At 42.0% G+C, this 19652-nt stretch overlaps 1 protein-coding gene and 1 long non-coding RNA gene across 3 annotated transcripts in view; one reads left to right on the forward strand and one right to left on the reverse strand.

The window, feature by feature from the left end:
- LOC142399026 (uncharacterized) overlaps window positions 1-12749 on the reverse strand; it is a 28068-nt gene extending 15319 nt beyond the window's left edge. For both annotated transcript variants that reach the window (XR_012772840.1, XR_012772839.1), the window contains exons 1-3: window positions 12115-12749; window positions 4276-4429; window positions 832-985 (exon numbers count right to left, since the gene is read on the reverse strand). This is a non-coding gene — a long non-coding RNA (uncharacterized LOC142399026). The remainder of the gene's footprint in view (window positions 1-831; window positions 986-4275; window positions 4430-12114) is intronic.
- A 1741-nt stretch (window positions 12750-14490) lies between these two features.
- LOC142399027 (glutamine synthetase) lies at window positions 14491-18282 on the forward strand. The gene is made up of 7 exons (XM_075483372.1): window positions 14491-14605; window positions 15367-15554; window positions 15650-15811; window positions 16479-16625; window positions 16717-16844; window positions 16955-17154; window positions 17245-18282. The coding sequence occupies exons 2-7, from the start codon at window positions 15389-15391 to the stop codon at window positions 17555-17557; spliced, it is 1116 nt and encodes a 371-aa protein (XP_075339487.1). The 5' UTR covers window positions 14491-14605; window positions 15367-15388; the 3' UTR covers window positions 17558-18282.
- The last annotated feature ends 1370 nt before the right edge of the window (window positions 18283-19652 follow it).

The following is a 19652-nucleotide window of genomic DNA, read 5'->3' on the forward strand; positions in this document are numbered from 1 at the left end:
ATCACATGCCATGACACCAAACTTCTACAGTAGTACAAATATGGTCTGTACTCACAAAACGATGCATTTGGAAGTTTGAAAATAGTCCAGGAGTTTATTATTATCAACACAAGCCTGATAGCTTCTCTGCAGCTAAAGCTGCGTCGACGTCACTTCAGGGAACTGGGAGCTTCAATGTAAGATGAGGGTTGATCTACTACTGTAGACAACAAAGCAAGGCTGCTCAATTTCTCCATTGATAAAATAATTTCACAACTCTACAACATAAAAATTCATAAAAAAAAACCCTGTAGAATATAGCATATACTTTGTTGTCTACAGTAGTAGATCAACCCTCATCTTACATTGAAGCTCCCAGCTCCCTGAAGTGACGTCGACGCAGCTTTAGCTGCAGAGAAGCTATCAGGCTTGTGTTGATAATAATAAACTCCTGGACTATTTTCAAACTTCCAAATGCATCGTTTTGTGAGTACAGACCATATTTGTACTACTGTAGAAGTTTGGTGTCATGGCATGTGATTTTAGTGTGGTAATTTTGGAGATACGGACCAGGATCCATTAACCCTTGTACGAAGCTATTCGGGATAACTCAGTAACTCAGCTGATGTTCAGCCAATATCGAAAAAACTGCGGGTGGGCTACTTGTCTGGATATCACGGTTCAAATGACCCCAGATTGAATCTACTCCGGAGTATCACTTTAATATCACAATATAAATTTACCACATATTTTGTTTCATACATATTTTTTGATGAATGAACATCTTTCAACTACTTTTGGAATTCCAAAGGAATCCTGAAGCATTCCCATTAATTAAACTTTCCAACTTACTTGTCCTCTCTTGTTCAGGCTGGGGCAAGTTCCTCTTCTCAGGTCCAGATTTCACACAGGAGTCAAGAGTTTTTGTACCCTCAATAGAATCTTTCTTTTCAGCTTCATTGGTGCTGTTGAGCTCACACGCCACCAGGCGGCACTGTAGACCTGCCTAAGCAGAAGAAAACTATTTCAAGACGTGATCAGCAGGCTCGATGTTTCTTTGACACAAAATTCCGACCGATCCCAGATGCAGGTCCAGTTGGCTGGTACGTGACAAAAGACACTTTTGTCTTTTTCTTAACTGAGAAAATGCACGAGGTCCAATTCAATTCACTGCGTTGGATGGAGATTAATGTGAAAAATATGAGAATTCTATTACGTATGTGCTGGTTGACGGGCTGATCGCACAATATTTCCTTTTACAGCAAATACATGCAATAGAGCATCTGCTCCACACTGGGCAAAAACAAACTGGACATTAGCCTGCACGATAAAACGACCTCCAAACAATCATTGTGACTGACATTCCAACTTGGTGGCCAATAAAATCTAAATTTCATGTTGAAGGTATCAGGATATTAGGAGTTGACAGTTAACATTAGATGATAGCCTTAGCTGACAGTTAAATGACATTTACCAAAGCTAAAATGTCACAGCACAATTAATTCAATGTATTTTGAAATGTTAATACCAAAGAAACTCAAATGGTCAAAATGAATCATTCTACCTTTGGGAAATGTGATTCTTTTTTTTTTCTTTCTTTCTAGTAAGCTGTGAAGAGCAGTTTGTACACGCTATGGTTAAAGTTTAAAAAGGGGGGAAAAAACTGTGTTCTTTTCCTTGGCTTTATTAGAAAATATTACGAGGCTAAGGAAAGATGGTAGGAGAAATTCTTAAGGTTGTACGGAAAGACGACCACAGTGCAATGAGAATGTGACTACATTTAACTAAGAGTGAGTAACTACAGCTGTTCAATAAATATTCTCTAACTTTTCTTACATATTGTATTAGTATAACACGATAGGCCATATCTATTCATTCTACAAATTAAAGAAATGACCCAGATTTTAAAGCACAAAAAGATGATAGCATTTTAGACGCTTGGGCAAACACAGGATTGACCGTTTTTGCACAAGTTTTTGATAAAAACATAGTAGTTTCATTTCAAACTCTTGCAGAGAAATATGCTTTACCACAAAAACACTTTTTCAAATATCTACAGGTTAGGAGCTATATTCAACAAAAGGCTGAAAAGGAAACAAATGATGTTTTAATTTTTTTATTAGAAAATAGAAATAAAAGCAGAAAGGGAGGTGGTCTAGCGAAGGCCTACAAAATAATACAAAGAATGACAAAAATAAAGTACAATGCAAAAGAAAAATGGGAGAATGAATTACTTATAAATATTACAGATAGTTCCTGGAGAGAGTCATGGAAAGATAATTTCAAAACAACTCAGTCAAAATGCTGGAAGGAGTTTGGCTGGAAAATTAATCAAAGATTTTTTATGGTGCCTAAACAATGTGCTCATTTCTCAGGAGCTGACATAAATTGTTGGCGAGGATGTGGAGAAGAAGGTACGCATACACATATACTCCTTACATGCTCTTTAATAAAATCATTTTGGGAGGAGGTAAGGCGAGCTATTACATATATTTTTGATCTTAAACAACCTTTAACACCAGTAAACATACTAGGCATCGACTTACCAAATAAGATAAAAAGAATATACCGAAAATTTTTTCATCTCCTAAGACTTACTGCACTAAAGCAAATTACAAGACTATGGAAACAAAGTAAACAACCAGAGGTTCAGCTATGGTATAAAACAATAGAAAGTGTTCTGGAAATGGAAAAAAATATATTAATTTGTAGAAATTGCTCAGAAAAATGGAAGGAAATGTATCCAGACAATATGTGCAATAAAATGCGCTTATATTTTGAAAACAGAACAATAATATAGGCTACCAAATCTTTTATGAAGATGTCCACAAAGTTTAGGTATACCCTTCCACACCAACTCACTATACTGGCACATACATATTATTCAATACAACACCTACACTATACACATACACACCTACGGGAACGCCACTAAATATTTTCTTTTTTTTTTTTTTTTTTTTTTTTTTTTTTATGTCATGTCCCCCCCCCCCTTCTCTCTATATATCTCTTACTTTTTCTCTCTCTCTCTGCCCCATTTTTTGTATGCTTATGTGTTTGTCTATGCGTCAACTGTCTAGTGTCATTTGTGTATCTTTGTAAAAAAAAAAAAAAAAAAAAAAAGAGTTTATATGGTGGTATGTTGAAATATAAGGGAAAATAACTGTAGTCGTGTATGGACATACACTGTGAACTGGAGAAAGAGGAAAGGGGAGAAAAAAAAAAAAAAAAGAAAAATAATTAAAAAATAAATAAATAAATAATAATAATAAAAATAATTATATATATATTTTGTTGATGATGAAATTGTATATGTTGTACAACTATACCAATAAACAAAGTAATAAAAAAAAAAAAAAAAGGTTGTACGGAAAGACGACCACAGTGCAATGAGAATGTGACTACATTTAACTAAGAGTGAGTAACTACAGCTGTTCAATAAATATTCTCTAACTTTTCTTACATATTGTATTAGTATAACACGATAGGCCATATCTATTCATTCTACAAATTAAAGAAATATATTGTTTTCATAGGCCATTTATATTCACCCTCCTGTTCTCACATTTACGCATGATTCTAGTGCAACTGGATGAATATGATAGAGCGTCACTTTGAGAGTTGGAGCCACACAGAATTAGCTCCTATCATTCATAAAGGATCGTCCAGTGTTTCCTATGCTAAAGGATAGAATAAAGAAAGCACTGAAGCGCCGATCCGCAGAATTTAGAGAATTTAAAGTGCTCTTATCATGGCTTCTACTTAGAAACTCCTCAGCCATTTCACGCAGTTAGGAACCTTCCAGAGCAAAAACACTCTTTGACCAGACCCTAGATGTAAAAGTAAGGCCAAGCGAGGAGCCAAGGCTCTCGGACGGCCAGATGTGCCATGGGAGCCTGGAGCCGGTCTGATAGGGAACCACAAGCTTGACCAAGAAACTAAGGGAAGGTTGATTGGTCTTGAGCTCAGAAGCTAGCTGAACTAGCTCTCAGGTGAATGAGTCGGGACCTCTGGAGCCATGAGCTAACATAACCAAGCTAGCTTTTGTTTGGATAAGAAGCTCCCCAACGAACAGTGCCTCACTATAATTTCTGAAAACCATAGAAATTTAATACTGTTCTAATAATAATTGACACTCTTCTTAAGATTCACTGTCTGGTTCAAACGTTACCACAATATAAATTTACCACATATTTTGTTTCATACATATTTTTTGATGAATGAACATCTTTCAACTACTTTTGGAATTCCAAAGGAATCCTGAAGCATTCCCATTAATTAAACTTTCCAACTTACTTGTCCTCTCTTGTTCAGGCTGGGGCAAGTTCCTCTTCTCAGGTCCAGATTTCACACAGGAGTCAAGAGTTTTTGTACCCTCAATAGAATCTTTCTTTTCAGCTTCATTGGTGCTGTTGAGCTCACACGCCACCAGGCGGCACTGTAGACCTGCCTAAGCAGAAGAAAACTATTTCAAGACGTGATCAGCAGGCTCGATGTTTCTTTGACACAAAATTCCGACCGATCCCAGATGCAGGTCCAGTTGGCTGGTACGTGACAAAAGACACTTTTGTCTTTTTCTTAACTGAGAAAATGCACGAGGTCCAATTCAATTCACTGCGTTGGATGGAGATTAGCAGATATTTGTCAGTGGGAAGCATGTTAGCGTGGATAATCAATTCTGCCTGTAGTGATAACAGCAACACAGTTCTGGATGCTGCGTCCTGGGTTTGAGAAAGTTGTCCAAAAGATTTTCGTCAATCAGCAGGGTAATTTGTTGTCTGTGGGGAAAATTATTAACATTATTTCACGGATTCACTGTTTCCACATCCTTGTCCAAGTAACAACAAGAGCAAATGTTACTCCTCTCAATACACGACGAGACGCAGGTTTTCTTTTACGGGTTTATTCTCTAAGGCAATCTTTGGAAACCTCACAAAACCGTGAAAACTCGTTGGCTGCGTGCATGAAATGAGAGACAGTAATGTCCTTGGTGTCTTTGGTCCTTTTCATGAAGTTGTGTGTCAACGTCCTTATTGATGACTTTTATGACAGCTTGTCTTCCGTGGCTGATACTTTGGCGCGCTAATGTCCCGGTGTTTTGCTAGCCACGTAAGGGTGTTACGTCACACGCACGCACATTGAGGTTGCATATCAAAATAAAAGTTTGTTTTTAAACACAGGTAAGTATCAAAAATAACCCAATAAATCATTATAAAATTATCAAAACCCTTTGCATGAAAACACTTATAAATTTAATGCTTGTAACCGTTACACTCCCACCAAATCGCATCATACTTAATGTGGGATTTCACTAAACTTAGAACAAAACTATTGCAAGTCAAATATCAATCATGAACCATACATTCAAATATTACACACTCTACTCTGCCTCAAGTAATGTGATGACCTTCTGTATAGGTCTATCAAGTAAGGCTGTCTTAACTTCAGGTTTACCCTTTGTGTCATATGTCGTGTTGCTAACTAGTAATTTGACCTTTCTCACCCTGGAGTCAGATGATGGGAAGACTTTGTAGACTCTGGCCAACTTCCACTCGCTGTGGGGGGTTTCATCATCCTTCAGGAGCACGATGTCATTCACCATCAGATTTCTTCTATTCTTCTGCCATTTCTCTCTTTGTTGTAAACTCAGTAGGTATTCCTTTCTCCACCGAATCCAGAATTCATTCGCCAAGTACTGAACTTTGCGCCATCTCTTTTGTAGGTACAGATCTTCCTTTACGAACTGTCCTGGTGGAGGAAGAATGACTGTGGACTTCATTGTTAAAATGTGGTTCGGAGTCAAAGGTTCAGGAGCGGATGGATCATTCAGGTTCTCAACGGTGAGTGGTCTGCTATTGACAATCGCCATCACCTCGTAGAACAAGGTTCTCAGAGAGGAGCCATCTAGTCTTTGTGCTGACTTATCGAGAATAGCTGTGAGAACGCTCCTTACAGTTCTGATTTGTCTTTCCCAGATGCCGCCCATGTGACTTGCTGCTGGGGGATTCATAACGAATTCACAGCCGAAGGCTTTGACTCTTTCTCCACTCATTCCTTTCATGAGTTCTGCAAAGTCTCTTCTTGCTCCAACAAAATTGGTGCCTTGGTCACTTCTAAGTTGACGAACACTACCTCTGATGGCAATGAATACTCTTAGTGCGTTGATGAATGCGTCAGTTGTCATGTCGTCAAGCATTTCAACGTGAATGGCTCGTGAGCATAGACAGGTAAGTAGTAGACCGTATCTTTTCATCTCTTTTCTTCCTTCTTTTACATAAAAAGGCCCAAAGCAGTCTATGCCGGCATATGTGAATGGAGGAGCTGTTTCCATCCGGTCTGAAGGTAAGTCACTCATTTTTTGTTCTCCTGTTTGTCTTCTGTATTTCCGACACTTCACACACTTGTAAATGTGAGACGACACCGCGCTGCTGCTTCCCAAGATCGACCATCCATTGGCTCGCAGTTCGTTCAAGGTCATTCCGCGTCCCTGACGATGAACTCGCTCATGGAAGTGTTTGATCAGCAGGCTGGCCATGTGAGTGTTACTTGGAATTATGGCTGGGTGCCTTACGCGTGGGTCTAACGCGGCTTGACTTAAGCGTCCGCCCACTCTCAGGACTCCATCTTTATCCAACATCGGATTCAACTTGAAGAGTTTGTTGTGTTTTGTCTTTGTTAGATCTCCTTTTTCTTTCCGGTCCTTCATCTCAACGGAGAATGCTTCTTCTTGAACCAGTTTGACAATGGTAAGTTCTGCTTCCTTTCTTTCCTCTAGACTTGTATTCTCATTGGTTCTCTCTTTGACACCTTTGTGTTCTTGGATCAGTCTCTTCAGTCTAGCAACTGCTTGTACCACCCTTGACCAATCAGAGAACTTCTCAAGGCGGTCCAACAATGACCTGTCTTCCTTTGCCTTTGTGTTTAGCACTGTGGCCTTGCGAAGTTCAGGATCATCATCTTTAACTTCTCCCACCTTGCTTTCTCTGTGCGGTAGTTCTTGCTGCCATAGAAACTCAGGACCAGAGAACCAATTTGAGCTCTTGGGCTGCTCTGCTGTCAACCCTCGCGAGGCTTGGTCTGCTGGATTGTCCTCGGATGAAACGTGAGCCCACTGGTCAGGGTTTGTGCTTGACTTGATTCTCTGTATTCTGTTGGCTACAAACACGTGGAATCTCCTGGCGTTGTTGTTAATGTAGCCGAGAACTACAGTGCAATCTGTCCAGAAGTACTCCTTTGGATCTTGGAGCTCCAGCTCGTTTCGGAGCATGTTGCTGACTCTGACTGCAACTGCGGCTGCTGAGAGTTCCAATCTCGGTATCGTTGTAACCTTTGTGGGGGAGACTCTGGATTTTCCCATCACTAGGCTACAATGAACTTCGTAGGACTCGCTCACAGCTCGCAGGTAAGTACATACACCATATCCTGTGGTGCTCGCGTCACAAAAGTGGTGGAGTTCATATCTTTTCACAGGTCCGAAATGTGAAGGTAAGTAGCATCTCTTTATTTCCATGTCAGATAGATTAGGTAGGTCTTTGATCCAGGACTCCCATTGAGGTCTCAGGCTTTCTGGGAGTTCTTCGTCCCAGCCGATCTTCTCTCTGCACATCTGCTGGAGAACTTGCTTGCCAAGGACAACGAAGGGGGCCATGAATCCTAACGGATCGTACATGGAGGCTACCGTGGAGAGCACGCCTCTTCTTGTAGATGGATTTGACTTGACTTGAACTCTGAACTTGAAGGAATCGGATGTAACACACCATTCTACTCCAAGAGCTCTCTCCATGTGTGGTAGACTGAGAGCTAGGTCTTGATCTTTGATTGCGGCACGGTCTTCCTCTGGGATGGACATCATCACATTGTCGTTGTTTGAGACAAACTTGTGAAGTCTGAGCTTGCCAGTGCTACAAAGCTCTCTGGCTTTCTTGACCAGGTGAATGGCTTCTTGTTCTGTGGGAACACTTACAAGCCCATCGTCTACATAGAAGTTCCTCTGGATGAAGCGGACGGTATCTTTTCCATACTGTCCTTGCCCTCGAGCTGCCAAGTGCTTCAGGCCAAAGTTGGCACAGCCGGGGGACGAGGCCGCTCCAAACAGGTGGACCTTCATACGGTAGGTTGATGGTGTAGATTCCAAGTTGCCACTCTCCCACCATAGGAATCGTAAGTAATCTTGGTCTTCGGCTTTCACGTAGAACTGGTGAAACATCCGTTCGATGTCACAAATGACCGCGACTTGATCGTTTCGGAATCGGCAGAGGACACCCACCAGTGTGTTCGTGAGGTCGGGTCCGGTGAGTAGGTGGTCATTGAGACACTGTCCTTGAAACTTGGCAGAACAGTCGAAAACGATCCGGATTTTCCCAGGTTTCTGGGGATGGTAGACTCCCGTGATGTGGAATATACCAAGCCGGTCCGCTTCCAACTTCTTTATCAGGGATTCTTTCTGCGTCACCACGGGAGAGGATGTCGTTCATAAACTTCACATAGTCTTTGTAGTATGTTTTGTTCTTTCTTAGTTTCCTTTCAAGACATTTCAAGCGGTGCTCTGCACATATCCTGTTGTCAGGTAGTTTAGGTTTCTCCTCCTTGAATGGCAATGGCATTTCGAGGTGACCATCGTCTCTTTGAGATACGTTTTCTCTCATCATGGAAATGAACTTGAGGTCATCTTGAGAAATGGGATCTTCTTCTCCAGCACTTTCTGGGAAGTCTGACTCGAGGATCTTGATGATGTCTGAAGGAGTGATTTCTTTGACTTTGCATCTGTTCACGTAATGAACTGCAGCCTTCAGGTTGACAGAGGAATGGATGTCTGGTGTGACTTGCATGGCAACTATGCGATGACTGATGCCGATGGCGTCTTCAAACTCTACACTGGAATTCCCATGGCCTACGATACTCCACCCCAGGTCAGTACATTGTGCGAAAGGCTGATTGGCTTGACCAGCCACGACTTCTCTTGGGAGTAAGGCTTGAGAGCAGTTGTAGCCAATGAGAAGACCGACTTCACAGCTCTGCAGAGGTGCGATGTGTTCTCTTAGGTGCTCTAAGTGGGACCAAGCCTCAGCGGTTTCTTTGGTGGGGATGTGAGTTCTGTTGGCGGGAATGAAGTCACGTGTGTAGGATGGTGGTAAGGTGATTCTTTTGTCAGAGTTGAAGCCTCGAACCTGCAGATTCTTCACTCTTTGAGACTGTATTACTGTGGTTGAAGTCATAGTTGAGAGCTTTAGCTTGACCTGGTCTTTCTCTGCATCTAGAGCATCTGCAACGTCGCTGAGTACAAAGGTTGTATCACTCTGTGAGTCCAGCAGGGCGTAAAGGAGCACCTCTTCTGTTGGTTGAGTGGCAGATGAGAGCCAGACAGGAACTATTGCAGTTGTTTACACAGCAGGTTCACGTTGAATAACTCTGTGTGAAGTAGAGGCAACGACTGCTACTTTATCCTGCTCAGCTTCAGTCCTTTCCTTATTCTTTTCTTTATTTTGGTAGCTTGACTTGTCTTGACTGTATTGGACTTGTGGTGTCTTTCGCTCTCCTTTGTCTCTTTCTTCATGCAGGCAAGTGGGGTGACGCTTCTTGCAAGTGCCACACACACTCCTATTGCTGCAGGTCTTAGAGAGATGGCCTTCTTCAAGACAACCGAAACACAGCCTTTCACTTTGAATGAACTTCACTCTGTCTGATACTTCTTTCTCCAAGAGCTTTCTGCATACATGCAAGGTGTGGCCGGTTTTCTTGCAGAACAGACATGTTTTGGCAGCCTGCTCATTGGAACTTGTAGTTAAGAGTCTTTGCGTTAACATTCAACTGCTTCTGCTTGTTGCTTGCTGGTTGATTTGCCCTTTCAGCTTCAACTTGCTTAAGCGAATGCAGGGATGTAACTGGGTTACAGGCGATCTTTGCTTCTCTTGAGAGGAACTTTACAAACTGACTGAAGCTTGGGAACTTGCCGTTTTCCTCCTCCATTTCCATGACTTTCCAGTTCCATCCAGCTGTAAGCCAGTCTGGTAACTTTGCAAGAATCTTCCTGTTTTCGTTGCAGTCGTTCAAGATCTCCAGTGCCTTGACATGTAGCATGGCAGCTTCACAACTGCGAAGAAAGACGGCAAACTCTCTGAGCTCAATGTTGTCTTTGGCTCCAATCCTGGGCCATGCGTGAAGCTTATCTCTGTACGCTTTAGCGACTGTAAAAGGGCTTCCATATCTCTCCTCCAAAAGTTCCCATGCAGCAGCATAGGCTGACTCGGTTCCGAGAAGGAAGTAACCATCGAGTGCATTCTTGGCTTGTCCGCTCACATACCTGCGAAGGTAGTATAGCTTCTCCCTCTCCCTGATGTTTTTCTGGTCGATCAACGTTTGAAATGACAACTTCCAGTCGCTGTACTTTAACGGATCACCTGTGAATATTGCAGGTTCTGGAATAGATATACGATTCGCACTCATTGCATCCGAAAGCATTTTAACGAGCTCTAGTGTGGTTGGATTAGCTGACGTAGCTGTTGGTTGCGAAGCTTGAGGTGCAGACGCCTGAAGACCTCTCACAGGAAGTGATGGCTTACGATCTGCTGTCAGGACATCTTGTGGCTCTTCATGGATATTTAGCCCTTGCTTGTACACTTGACATTTTGCTTGCGCAGCATTGAACTCTTTCATTGTTTCTAGATTTTTTTATCTTTAGTCGTTTTTCTTCAAGCTTGGCTTTGATTTCAGCTGCCTCTTCTTCTCTTTCAATCCTCCACTGAATTTCTTCTTGTTCTTTCTGTTGGCGTCGCTTCATGTCTGCTATGTCTTGAGCTGCTATCCTCCTGTTTGCTTCTGCTTCCAGATGCCGCAATTCCAATTGTTCTCTTTGTTGTTCTTCCAACACTTTCAGAACAGCTTGGCTTGCTGCAGCCTCTGCGACAGCTTCTTGGTGCTTTATGGAGGATGCATTTGAACGCTCTGAGGGACTCTTCAGAATAGAAGTGACAGAATCCAATTCACTCAAAGTGGAGTTCCAAAGAGAACCAGCTTCCGGCCAATCTGGCTCATCTTCATGTGGGTGTTCCCATCCAGGTAAGCTGTGGCTTTGGCAACAATGAAGTCAGAAACTTGTGTGCAGATATCTACTCTTCGTCGTGTGTCTTGGTCTGGAGTTGAGACTCTGCGCAGGTCTTCATAGACACGCTGGACGTCTCCTGAAAGGCCCTTGACATCATGCAGAATATCTTGAAGTAGACACTCTGAGAAGGGTTCCGTGGTTTGTGATAGTGACTTCTTGGAGAGTTTTACATGTGTTCTCCATTTGTTGTAAGTGTAATTGAATCTTTGTGTAAGTGTTTTAATTTTATCTTCTTGCATAGCTTTTCCCTTCTCTGTCAGGGTACGGGTTCGCTCGCTGTGTCTCTGCGGCTGTTCTTCTGCTGGCTGGGATTCAACATTGCCCGCATAATCTTCAGGAGGACGTTCAGGGACTTCACTTCCATCATCAACTTGCCCTACCTGGAGTGTTGACTCAAAGGACTCTGCCATAGCAAAACTGTAGTAAATGTAAACTGAATTGTGAACTCAAATACTTGGTGTAAATAAAGAATGTATTAACACTAGCTGTAATGCTGCAATATGTGAATGTAAATAAAGCTTAGATTAAGTGGTTAAAATCTACTCTGATATGTCTAGTGTCTTAAAGCTGAAATGAAATAATGTATGCTGAAGTACTTAAATAATTCAAAATACTCTTCACTGTACTTCAAACTAATAAAGTACCAATGTAGCTTAAAATGCAAATATAAACCCAAAATATAGAATAAACTTAAATATCAGAAGGCAAATAAGCTTCAATGTTAATTACCAAAAATACACTTTAAAATGGCAGGTAAGGTATTCCGTATAAAGTGCTTTCACTCTCAAAACAAAATGCTTTAAATTAAAATGTAAATACTTAAATAATTCAAAATACTCTTCACTGTACTTCTAACTAATAATGTACTAATATAGCTCAAAATGCAAATATAAACCCAAAATATAGCATGAACTTAAATATCAGAAGGCAAATAAGCTTCAATGTTAATTACCAAAAATACACTTTAAATGGCAGGTAAGGTATTCCGTATTAAGTACTTTCACTCAAACGAATGAATGTAAATGCCATTAAACCTTTAACTGAATACTTGAGAAGTCGTTTCTTGCAAAGGCTCTTCTAATCCACTTTTGTCAGTGTCCTTCTGGCTTTCCCTTGAGACAGTCTTTGATTCAGTTCGTGTCGTCTTTTCCACAGTCTATTCGCGTGTTCATGTGTGCATTCCACTTATCTGCATATCCTCGCCACGACCGCTGCAGCGTTCCATGCCCACGACCAGAGCGCGTGATCGACGATCTTGAGAACAACGGCTGCGATGCACACTGGACACGAGCTTGCTGCGTGATCTTGCTTCGCTCGTCTTGGGATGGCTTCACCTCCGACGTCGATGAACAGTCCCGAGTTTTCACTGTTACTCCTCTCAATACACAACGAGACGCAGGTTTTCTTTTACGGGTTTATTCTCTAAGGCAATCTTTGGAAACCTCACAAAACCGTGAAAACTCGTTGGCTGCGTGCATGAAATGAGAGACAGTAATGTCCTTGGTGTCTTTGGTCCTTTTCATGAAGTTGTGTGTCAACGTCCTTATTGATGACTTTTATGACAGCTTGTCTTCCGTGGCTGATACTTTGGCGCGCTAATGTCCCGGTGTTTTGCTAGCCACGTAAGGGTGTTACGTCACACGCACGCACATTGAGGTTGCATATCAAAATAAAAGTTCGTTTTTAAACACAGGTAAGTATCAAAAATAACCCAATATATCATTATAAAATTATCAAAACCCTTTGCATGAAAACACAAATTTAATGCTTGTAACCGTTACAGCAAACCTGCTGCTCTATATGCAAAACAAATCGATAGCTGTGAGAATCTATGAATTTCGGTTTCTACAATGTGAAAACTTGCCAGTTTTATATCACTGCAAACTTGGTGTTTTGGAATTTGGGGATGTTTGCAGAAATAATAGAAGGAAATTAAGTGCATTTTCATTGTTTAGTAGAATAATTGACAATAAAGTACCTTTTAGTTTTAGTCCTACAGCTTGTTTCAACAAACCTGTGAGGATACGATATCTGTGATATTCATTCTGACAGAATTGGAATGAAATGATGATAATGAAATGCAGCAACCTTCAAATACACTCATCCCAGTCAAGCACCAGTGGGTAATTTCAGACCAGGTGATAAACAGAACACTTTCCAAATGAGGGACATCTTCTGTGAAAAGGCACGTTATGTTAAAGGCAGAGGATGCACGACCACGTTTAGTCACACAAATATTCAGAGTTACGCATTTTGAAACAAATCGTTGAAAAGAGTGAGGAGCTAGCTTTAACTAATGCTACATTTTTCCTACCCTCTCCATCCATTCCTTGGAAATGAAAGCCCAGTTTGGTTAATACAACTTCATATTCATTCAAACTTCTTTTGGTGTTAAAAGTTAAACGTGATAAATAAAAAGATGTACACTGATGTGAAAAAAGAAAGCAAGCCCTGTATTGTCTGGGATGTAGCTCGTTTTTTTGCAAATTCTCTGAGCTCTGATCTTGTTGTGAACCTGCTGCTAAGTCCACTAATGGGAAGATTGTGAATTGTCTTGAATTTTTTTTCCACTTGAATAACATGTTCTCGCTGTAGAATGACGGACACCAATTGTTTAGAAGTGGCCTCATAACCCTTGCCAGAATAATGAGCACCAACATTTACCTCTCAGAAATCATGACTTCCTCCGTCCTTTTCATTGTGTTTACACAAACCGTAATGCTCCAGCCCAGTAAACTATCCAAACCTCTGCTTTTAAAGGGGGGATCACTCTTGCTGGTGATCCCTTAATCATTTGCATTTTGAGTAGCAGCACCTGGCTGCTTCTGACCCTCTTAATTCCTCGGGGAGCCCTGCAGTGTGTGCATTGTTTTTCACACACACAGCTTCTACAGTGCTGCATAAAACAGTGATGCAGAGTATGTTTTCTCACATAGTAGGTTCAAAAGCTAGTAGTACCAGATTTCTCTTGAGGTTACACAATCGTCCATTAAAACCAATGCAACCTGCAACTGAACACAACCACACGGTGGCGTCTTGGAGTCAAGTAGCCGGTGGTTCGTGCTGAGTCTCGTGCTGCACATCTTGTCCTCCACGCCTCGTGTCCGTCTGCGACACCGAAGCACATATTTTGTGAAGTGACCAGCCAGCATGCCAGAGTCCTTATTTCTTTTTACTTGTTTTATTTCAAATTAATCAGTTTACGGTTGTTGTTGTTTTTTTTTTTACTAACGACACGTTCACAGACAGAGGGGAAAGATGGTAGCACGTGGGATTCAGCTTTGCTCGGGGGCGTTGCGGATATCCAATGGCCAGCCTGCATTGCGCCTTCATCACCTTTGAGTGAACGCACTGTTTCTCTCCGACCAATCAAAGACGCGCCGTCCCAGTTCCTGGTCTTATAAATGCCGCTGACTTGGAGGGATCGGTACCGGAGAATGAGAGATCCACTAGCGAAACAGCACAGAACGAGACACTGGAGCTGTCAGTCCTTTAGTTTTTATTTCAATTTTCTTCTTTCCCCAGGTAACTTAACTACTTTTTCTCTACTGTTTCTCAGTTTAACTTGATCAGACGGAACAGGAGAGCAGCTTGTACTCATTGTACCAGACTTTTCATTGTTGCTGACTTCATTCATTGATTTCTTTCCTTAAAGTGTAAAATGGGCTTTTATGTTTCTCCAGTGGCAGCGGCTTGTAAATTAGTCTGTTTTTCGTGTACAATGCTGTAATTGTGTATGTTTTGGGGTTGTTTTTTTAGGCGTACGTTGTACTTCAGAAATAGGAAGCAAATGATGCAATGCAGCCTGTCTTTCAGTCACCTCTTGTTACCATGATGATCGCAACTAAAACGTAAAAAGGGGATGAGTTTAGCTCAAGTAGTTTTCACACTGTATGTTTGCCTGTGGTGTGTGTGTGTTTTTTTTTTTTTTTTTTGTCTGTTTTTTTTTGGTGGGGCGGGGGTTTGTGTTTGTTTTTTTCCATGAGTCATCCTTTGTCAGTTCAGTCTCGGTCGTTAAATTGAATCTTAATAGTCAGCATTCACCGTGGAGAGTCTTCTTCTCTTCTGCTTCCGAAGAAAGGAAAGGGGATCAAACTGGAAATGCGGGTTTTTTTTTTTTTACATCAACTTGTTTTTCTCTCCCCTCCCCCTTCTGGAAGACAGCACAATGGTGCAGTTTTGCGACCCCCACACCGCCCCCCACCCCAAACGCTGTTATGCAACATGTGATCCGGTACAAACCGCGGTCTCACAGCTGCCCTTCTCTCCTTTGCTCCCATTCTCAGGTGTGTTATAGGATCAGCAAAGATGGCCGTGTCCACCAGTGCCAGCTTGAGTAAAGCTGTCAAAAATCAGTACATGGAGCTTCCTCAGGGCGATCGAGTCCAAGCCATGTACATTTGGATTGATGGAACTGGAGAGGGGCTCCGATGCAAAACCAGGACTCTTGATTCTGAGCCTAAAAGCATCGAAGGTAAGCAGCAGCCTCTTGGATCTTCCTCAAACAGTAATGTTACCCCGTAAGCTCGGCTGCAGTGTAACGTGGCTGCTCTCTTCATCTCTCTGCAGATCTCCCTGAGTGGAACTTTGATGGCTCCAGTACCTACCAGTCTGAGGGCTCCAACAGCGACATGTATCTAATTCCTGCAGCCATGTTTCGTGACCCATTCCGCAAAGACCCCAACAAGCTGGTCCTGTGTGAAGTCATGAAATACAACCGCAAACCTTCCGGTAAACCCAGCAGCTTTGTTTCTGTACAATTTTGTGACTATTTTATAGTAATGTGACGATTTGGTAACAGCCTTAGGGTAGGAATAATGAAACTCTGGAAGCTAAATACATTTTCAGTATGCTGCATTTCTGTTAGCAGTTGGTCCTATTAAACAAAAGGCACTGATTTGACTGATCTGATCTCAATTTTGTGGGCTGGTGGAAAACAAAGAGCTCTTGGTTCTAGACACCTGGAAAGAATTTTGCTCTACCTCCATTAGAATTTTTTTAATTAAAGGATCACGTTCTGACGAGTGAGCCACCGTCTGACCAGCTTATCGAGAAATTCAAACACACCAAGTAAATATGGCACACAGCTGCAGGTACACACTCTTTATAACAGAGGTGCTCAAGCACCTCTGGACAAATTCTGTCTCTTGCACCCGTTCATTCTCATGCAAAGAAGCTTAAAACTGTAAAAGAAATGACTGAATAAACTAAATGGCCACATGACAAATGGTCAAAAATGGAAATTGAATCTAACATGGATCATTTTACAGTTTTAGTGGTTCAGTTTGTACAAACTTGCCCCATTTTAATTTTTTATATATAGTTTAGGGCGCTTCACTTTTGTAGTGAAACGATGCTTGAATCACTTCTAAATCTAAATCTTTTTCTCCCTTTGCAGAGACCAACCTTCGGATCACATGTAACAAGGTGATGGATATGGTGGCGGACCAGCATCCCTGGTTTGGCATGGAGCAGGAGTACACCATCCTGGGCACCGACGGACACCCATTTGGCTGGCCATCTAATGGTTTCCCTGGACCTCAAGGTGAGCAGCTGAGGCTCTTTGAGTAACGTGACTTCTGCATGGAGGAGTAGAATGTTGTCGGGTGGTTTTAACACTTTTCGCATCCTTGCAGGTCCTTACTACTGCGGCGTGGGAGCCGACAAAGCCTATGGCAGAGATATCGTAGAGGCTCATTACAGGGCGTGTCTGTATGCTGGTGTCAACATTTGTGGAACAAATGCCGAAGTGATGCCTGCTCAGGTAATAATAATGTTTGGATAGGAAACTTTTTTTTTTTTTTTTTTTTTTGTATGAGTCATTCAAGTGTTACTCGTGATGATCAACTGTTTTCTGTATTTTTTTGTTTTTAGTGGGAGTTCCAGGTCGGCCCTTGTGAGGGGATCGACATGGGTGATCATCTGTGGGCGGCACGCTTCATCCTGCACCGTGTCTGTGAAGATTTTGGCGTCGTTGCCTCTTTTGACCCCAAGCCCATCCCAGGAAACTGGAACGGTGCCGGCTGCCATACTAACTTCAGCACAAAAGAGATGAGGGAGGATGGTGGGCTGAAGTGAGTGAAAGCTTCGCAGCCTTTTCTCATGTTCTGCCAGTAAAGTGTGTTTCCATTTCTGACCATGTCTCATGGAACCTCTGCTTTCAGAGCCATTGAGGAGTCCATTGAGAAGCTTGGGAAGAGGCACCGCTACCATATTCGTACCTATGACCCCAAAGGGGGGCTCGACAACGCCCGTCGTCTCACTGGCCATCATGAAACTTCAAACATCCACGAATTCTCCGCAGGTGTTGCCAACCGCGGCGCCAGCATCCGCATCCCTCGCAATGTCGGCCAGGAGAAGAAGGGCTACTTCGAAGACCGCCGCCCGTCTGCCAACTGTGATCCGTACGGTGTGACCGAGGCCCTGATCCGCACCTGTTTGCTGAACGAAGAGGGTGACGAACCAACGGATTACTAGATCCACAACTCATAGACTGACTCCCACTGCCCTCCTAAACTTTATCTTCTCTTTAAAATAGTACTGTATTTTTCTCCTTTCTCCCACTGAGATGATTTAACCTGCATTTTTAATGGCTTAAAGTTGGCTGGTCAACTTAAAACATGACAAGGTGATGAGATTTCTGGTAGTTCTGAGCTGGTAATGTCAGGGTATGTCCTTCCCCATGTATTTAGCAGGGATTGGATTTTTTAAACATTGTTTTATAGCCCATGTCATATCATTACCTTTTTGTCTATTGGTGACTAAAATTAAGTTGAGCACAAGGACACTGCAGAGTAGGGCTACTAAGGCTGGATGATGTGTGTAACTTAATAAATCTGACTAGTTCATGTACTGTTAATATATGTCAAACTGACTTTTCAACTATCCAGTCTCCGGTGTTACTAATGCTCTCATTTATCAAGTGTCTATTTTATTTTATTTTTTTCTTTTTAAATGGCAACGTTTGTCTTCAGATTCTGACACACTGGGTTAATGTGTATGGTACACTTTGTAGATGTCTGTACCCAGTTGTGAGTTGTTAATGTTGTGGATCTGTCCATAATGCCATTTGTAGATTTCCTCAAGGAGTTTTATCCTTTTGTTAACTGCGATATTGTAATGCACCTGATTTGGTAAAAGATTATGTTTACTGAACCTGGTGTTTTTTATTGATGCATTTAAAACTTTTATTTTTATCACGACATGGTTGTATGACTCTTGACTTTAGACTTTTCACGAGGTGATTCGCTTTCTTGCAGAGGGCAAGATGAGGGGATGGCCTGCACCCTTATGTCTGGTAAAGAGGGTTACAGCACTCATTTATATTTTTGACTTGGGGTGAAGATGTAGAAGCCTCCAGAGAGCAGACTAAAGTTTAGACTACTAAGCTTTGGAGGAACAAACTAAACTAGTGTGTAAAATGCTAACTATATTTTCAATTAACTTCACAAGAAAACTACATGCCCCCACCACAAAGTAAAAGCCCCAACTTTTTCCTTGTTTAGCATAGATTGCCGATGCTATTATAAAGAACATAACAATTTCTTGCTTGCTGCCGCAGGGGTTGATGCTGGTCTCCAGATTGCAGTGTTACTGGTTATATTTGCGAACGCTGTTTTAACAGCTGGTGCTGCAGCGTTACACTGTCAGCAGTAAACACGTAACGGTGAAATGAAGCACACCCAAAGGTAACTCTAGTCAAGTTTCCCCAACTGTGCCTTCCTTTGCCAATTGTTCTGATGTTCCAGCCTGGCATGTATTTGACTGAGAGCTCAACAGTAGCTTTGTTCAGACTGTTTTTTCGGATCCCGTGGGTAGTAACTGGAAACTGGTGCACTCACGAGACGGTTATTAAACCCCTTCACTACAACAGCCTGGGGCCAATCTTCCCAAAAGTGCTGTGTCATAAACTGCCTCACAGCTCCACTGATTGTTGTGGACGAGTACTAGACTTGCTTTGTCTGGGTCATATTTTTAACATGGAAGCAAACAAGAAAAGTCTATTTGTACTCTAGCTTTTCTATTTATACGTACATTAAGTAAAAGTGGCAAAGGTGCATTAGATGCACAGATTTGATCAAGTAAGTGTAACTGTAAAGTTCTTATGGGACGATTCCCTGTTACCTATGCATACTGGGTGTCCTTATATCAGTGTCAGGCGTTGAGGTTTGTTGAGCACTCTTTGTTTTCCTCCCATTAGAACAAAGAGGCAGTTGAAGTACATTCTTCCAAGAAGCACACAATATTCTCATTTTATTGGACATGAACACTTACCTCTGCCTGGCCATCCTGTCTTTGGGGGGGATGGGCCATAAAGTTTGTTCTTGAGACCTTTCCCCTACTTCCCAGCTGCCTTCACAGCACACAGTCTGAGTCAGATCGCTGATTGGCTTTGCCTCGAACAAGTCAACCAATCATAAAGTAAAGGGCAGGTTCAGTCATGTCAAAGGATGATGCCTGGCATGAAGCCAGCAAATGTACTTTTACTGTGTTTTGGTCCTTTTCTGTTGTTTTGCTCCACACGGGACTGTCTGCCTTCCACCTGTTTTGCGTATGCCTTTGCTGGGTTCGC

This window comes from Odontesthes bonariensis, chromosome 14, assembly GCF_027942865.1.
Source record: "Odontesthes bonariensis isolate fOdoBon6 chromosome 14, fOdoBon6.hap1, whole genome shotgun sequence".
In the NCBI taxonomy this organism is placed as follows: Eukaryota; Metazoa; Chordata; class Actinopteri; order Atheriniformes; family Atherinopsidae; genus Odontesthes; species Odontesthes bonariensis.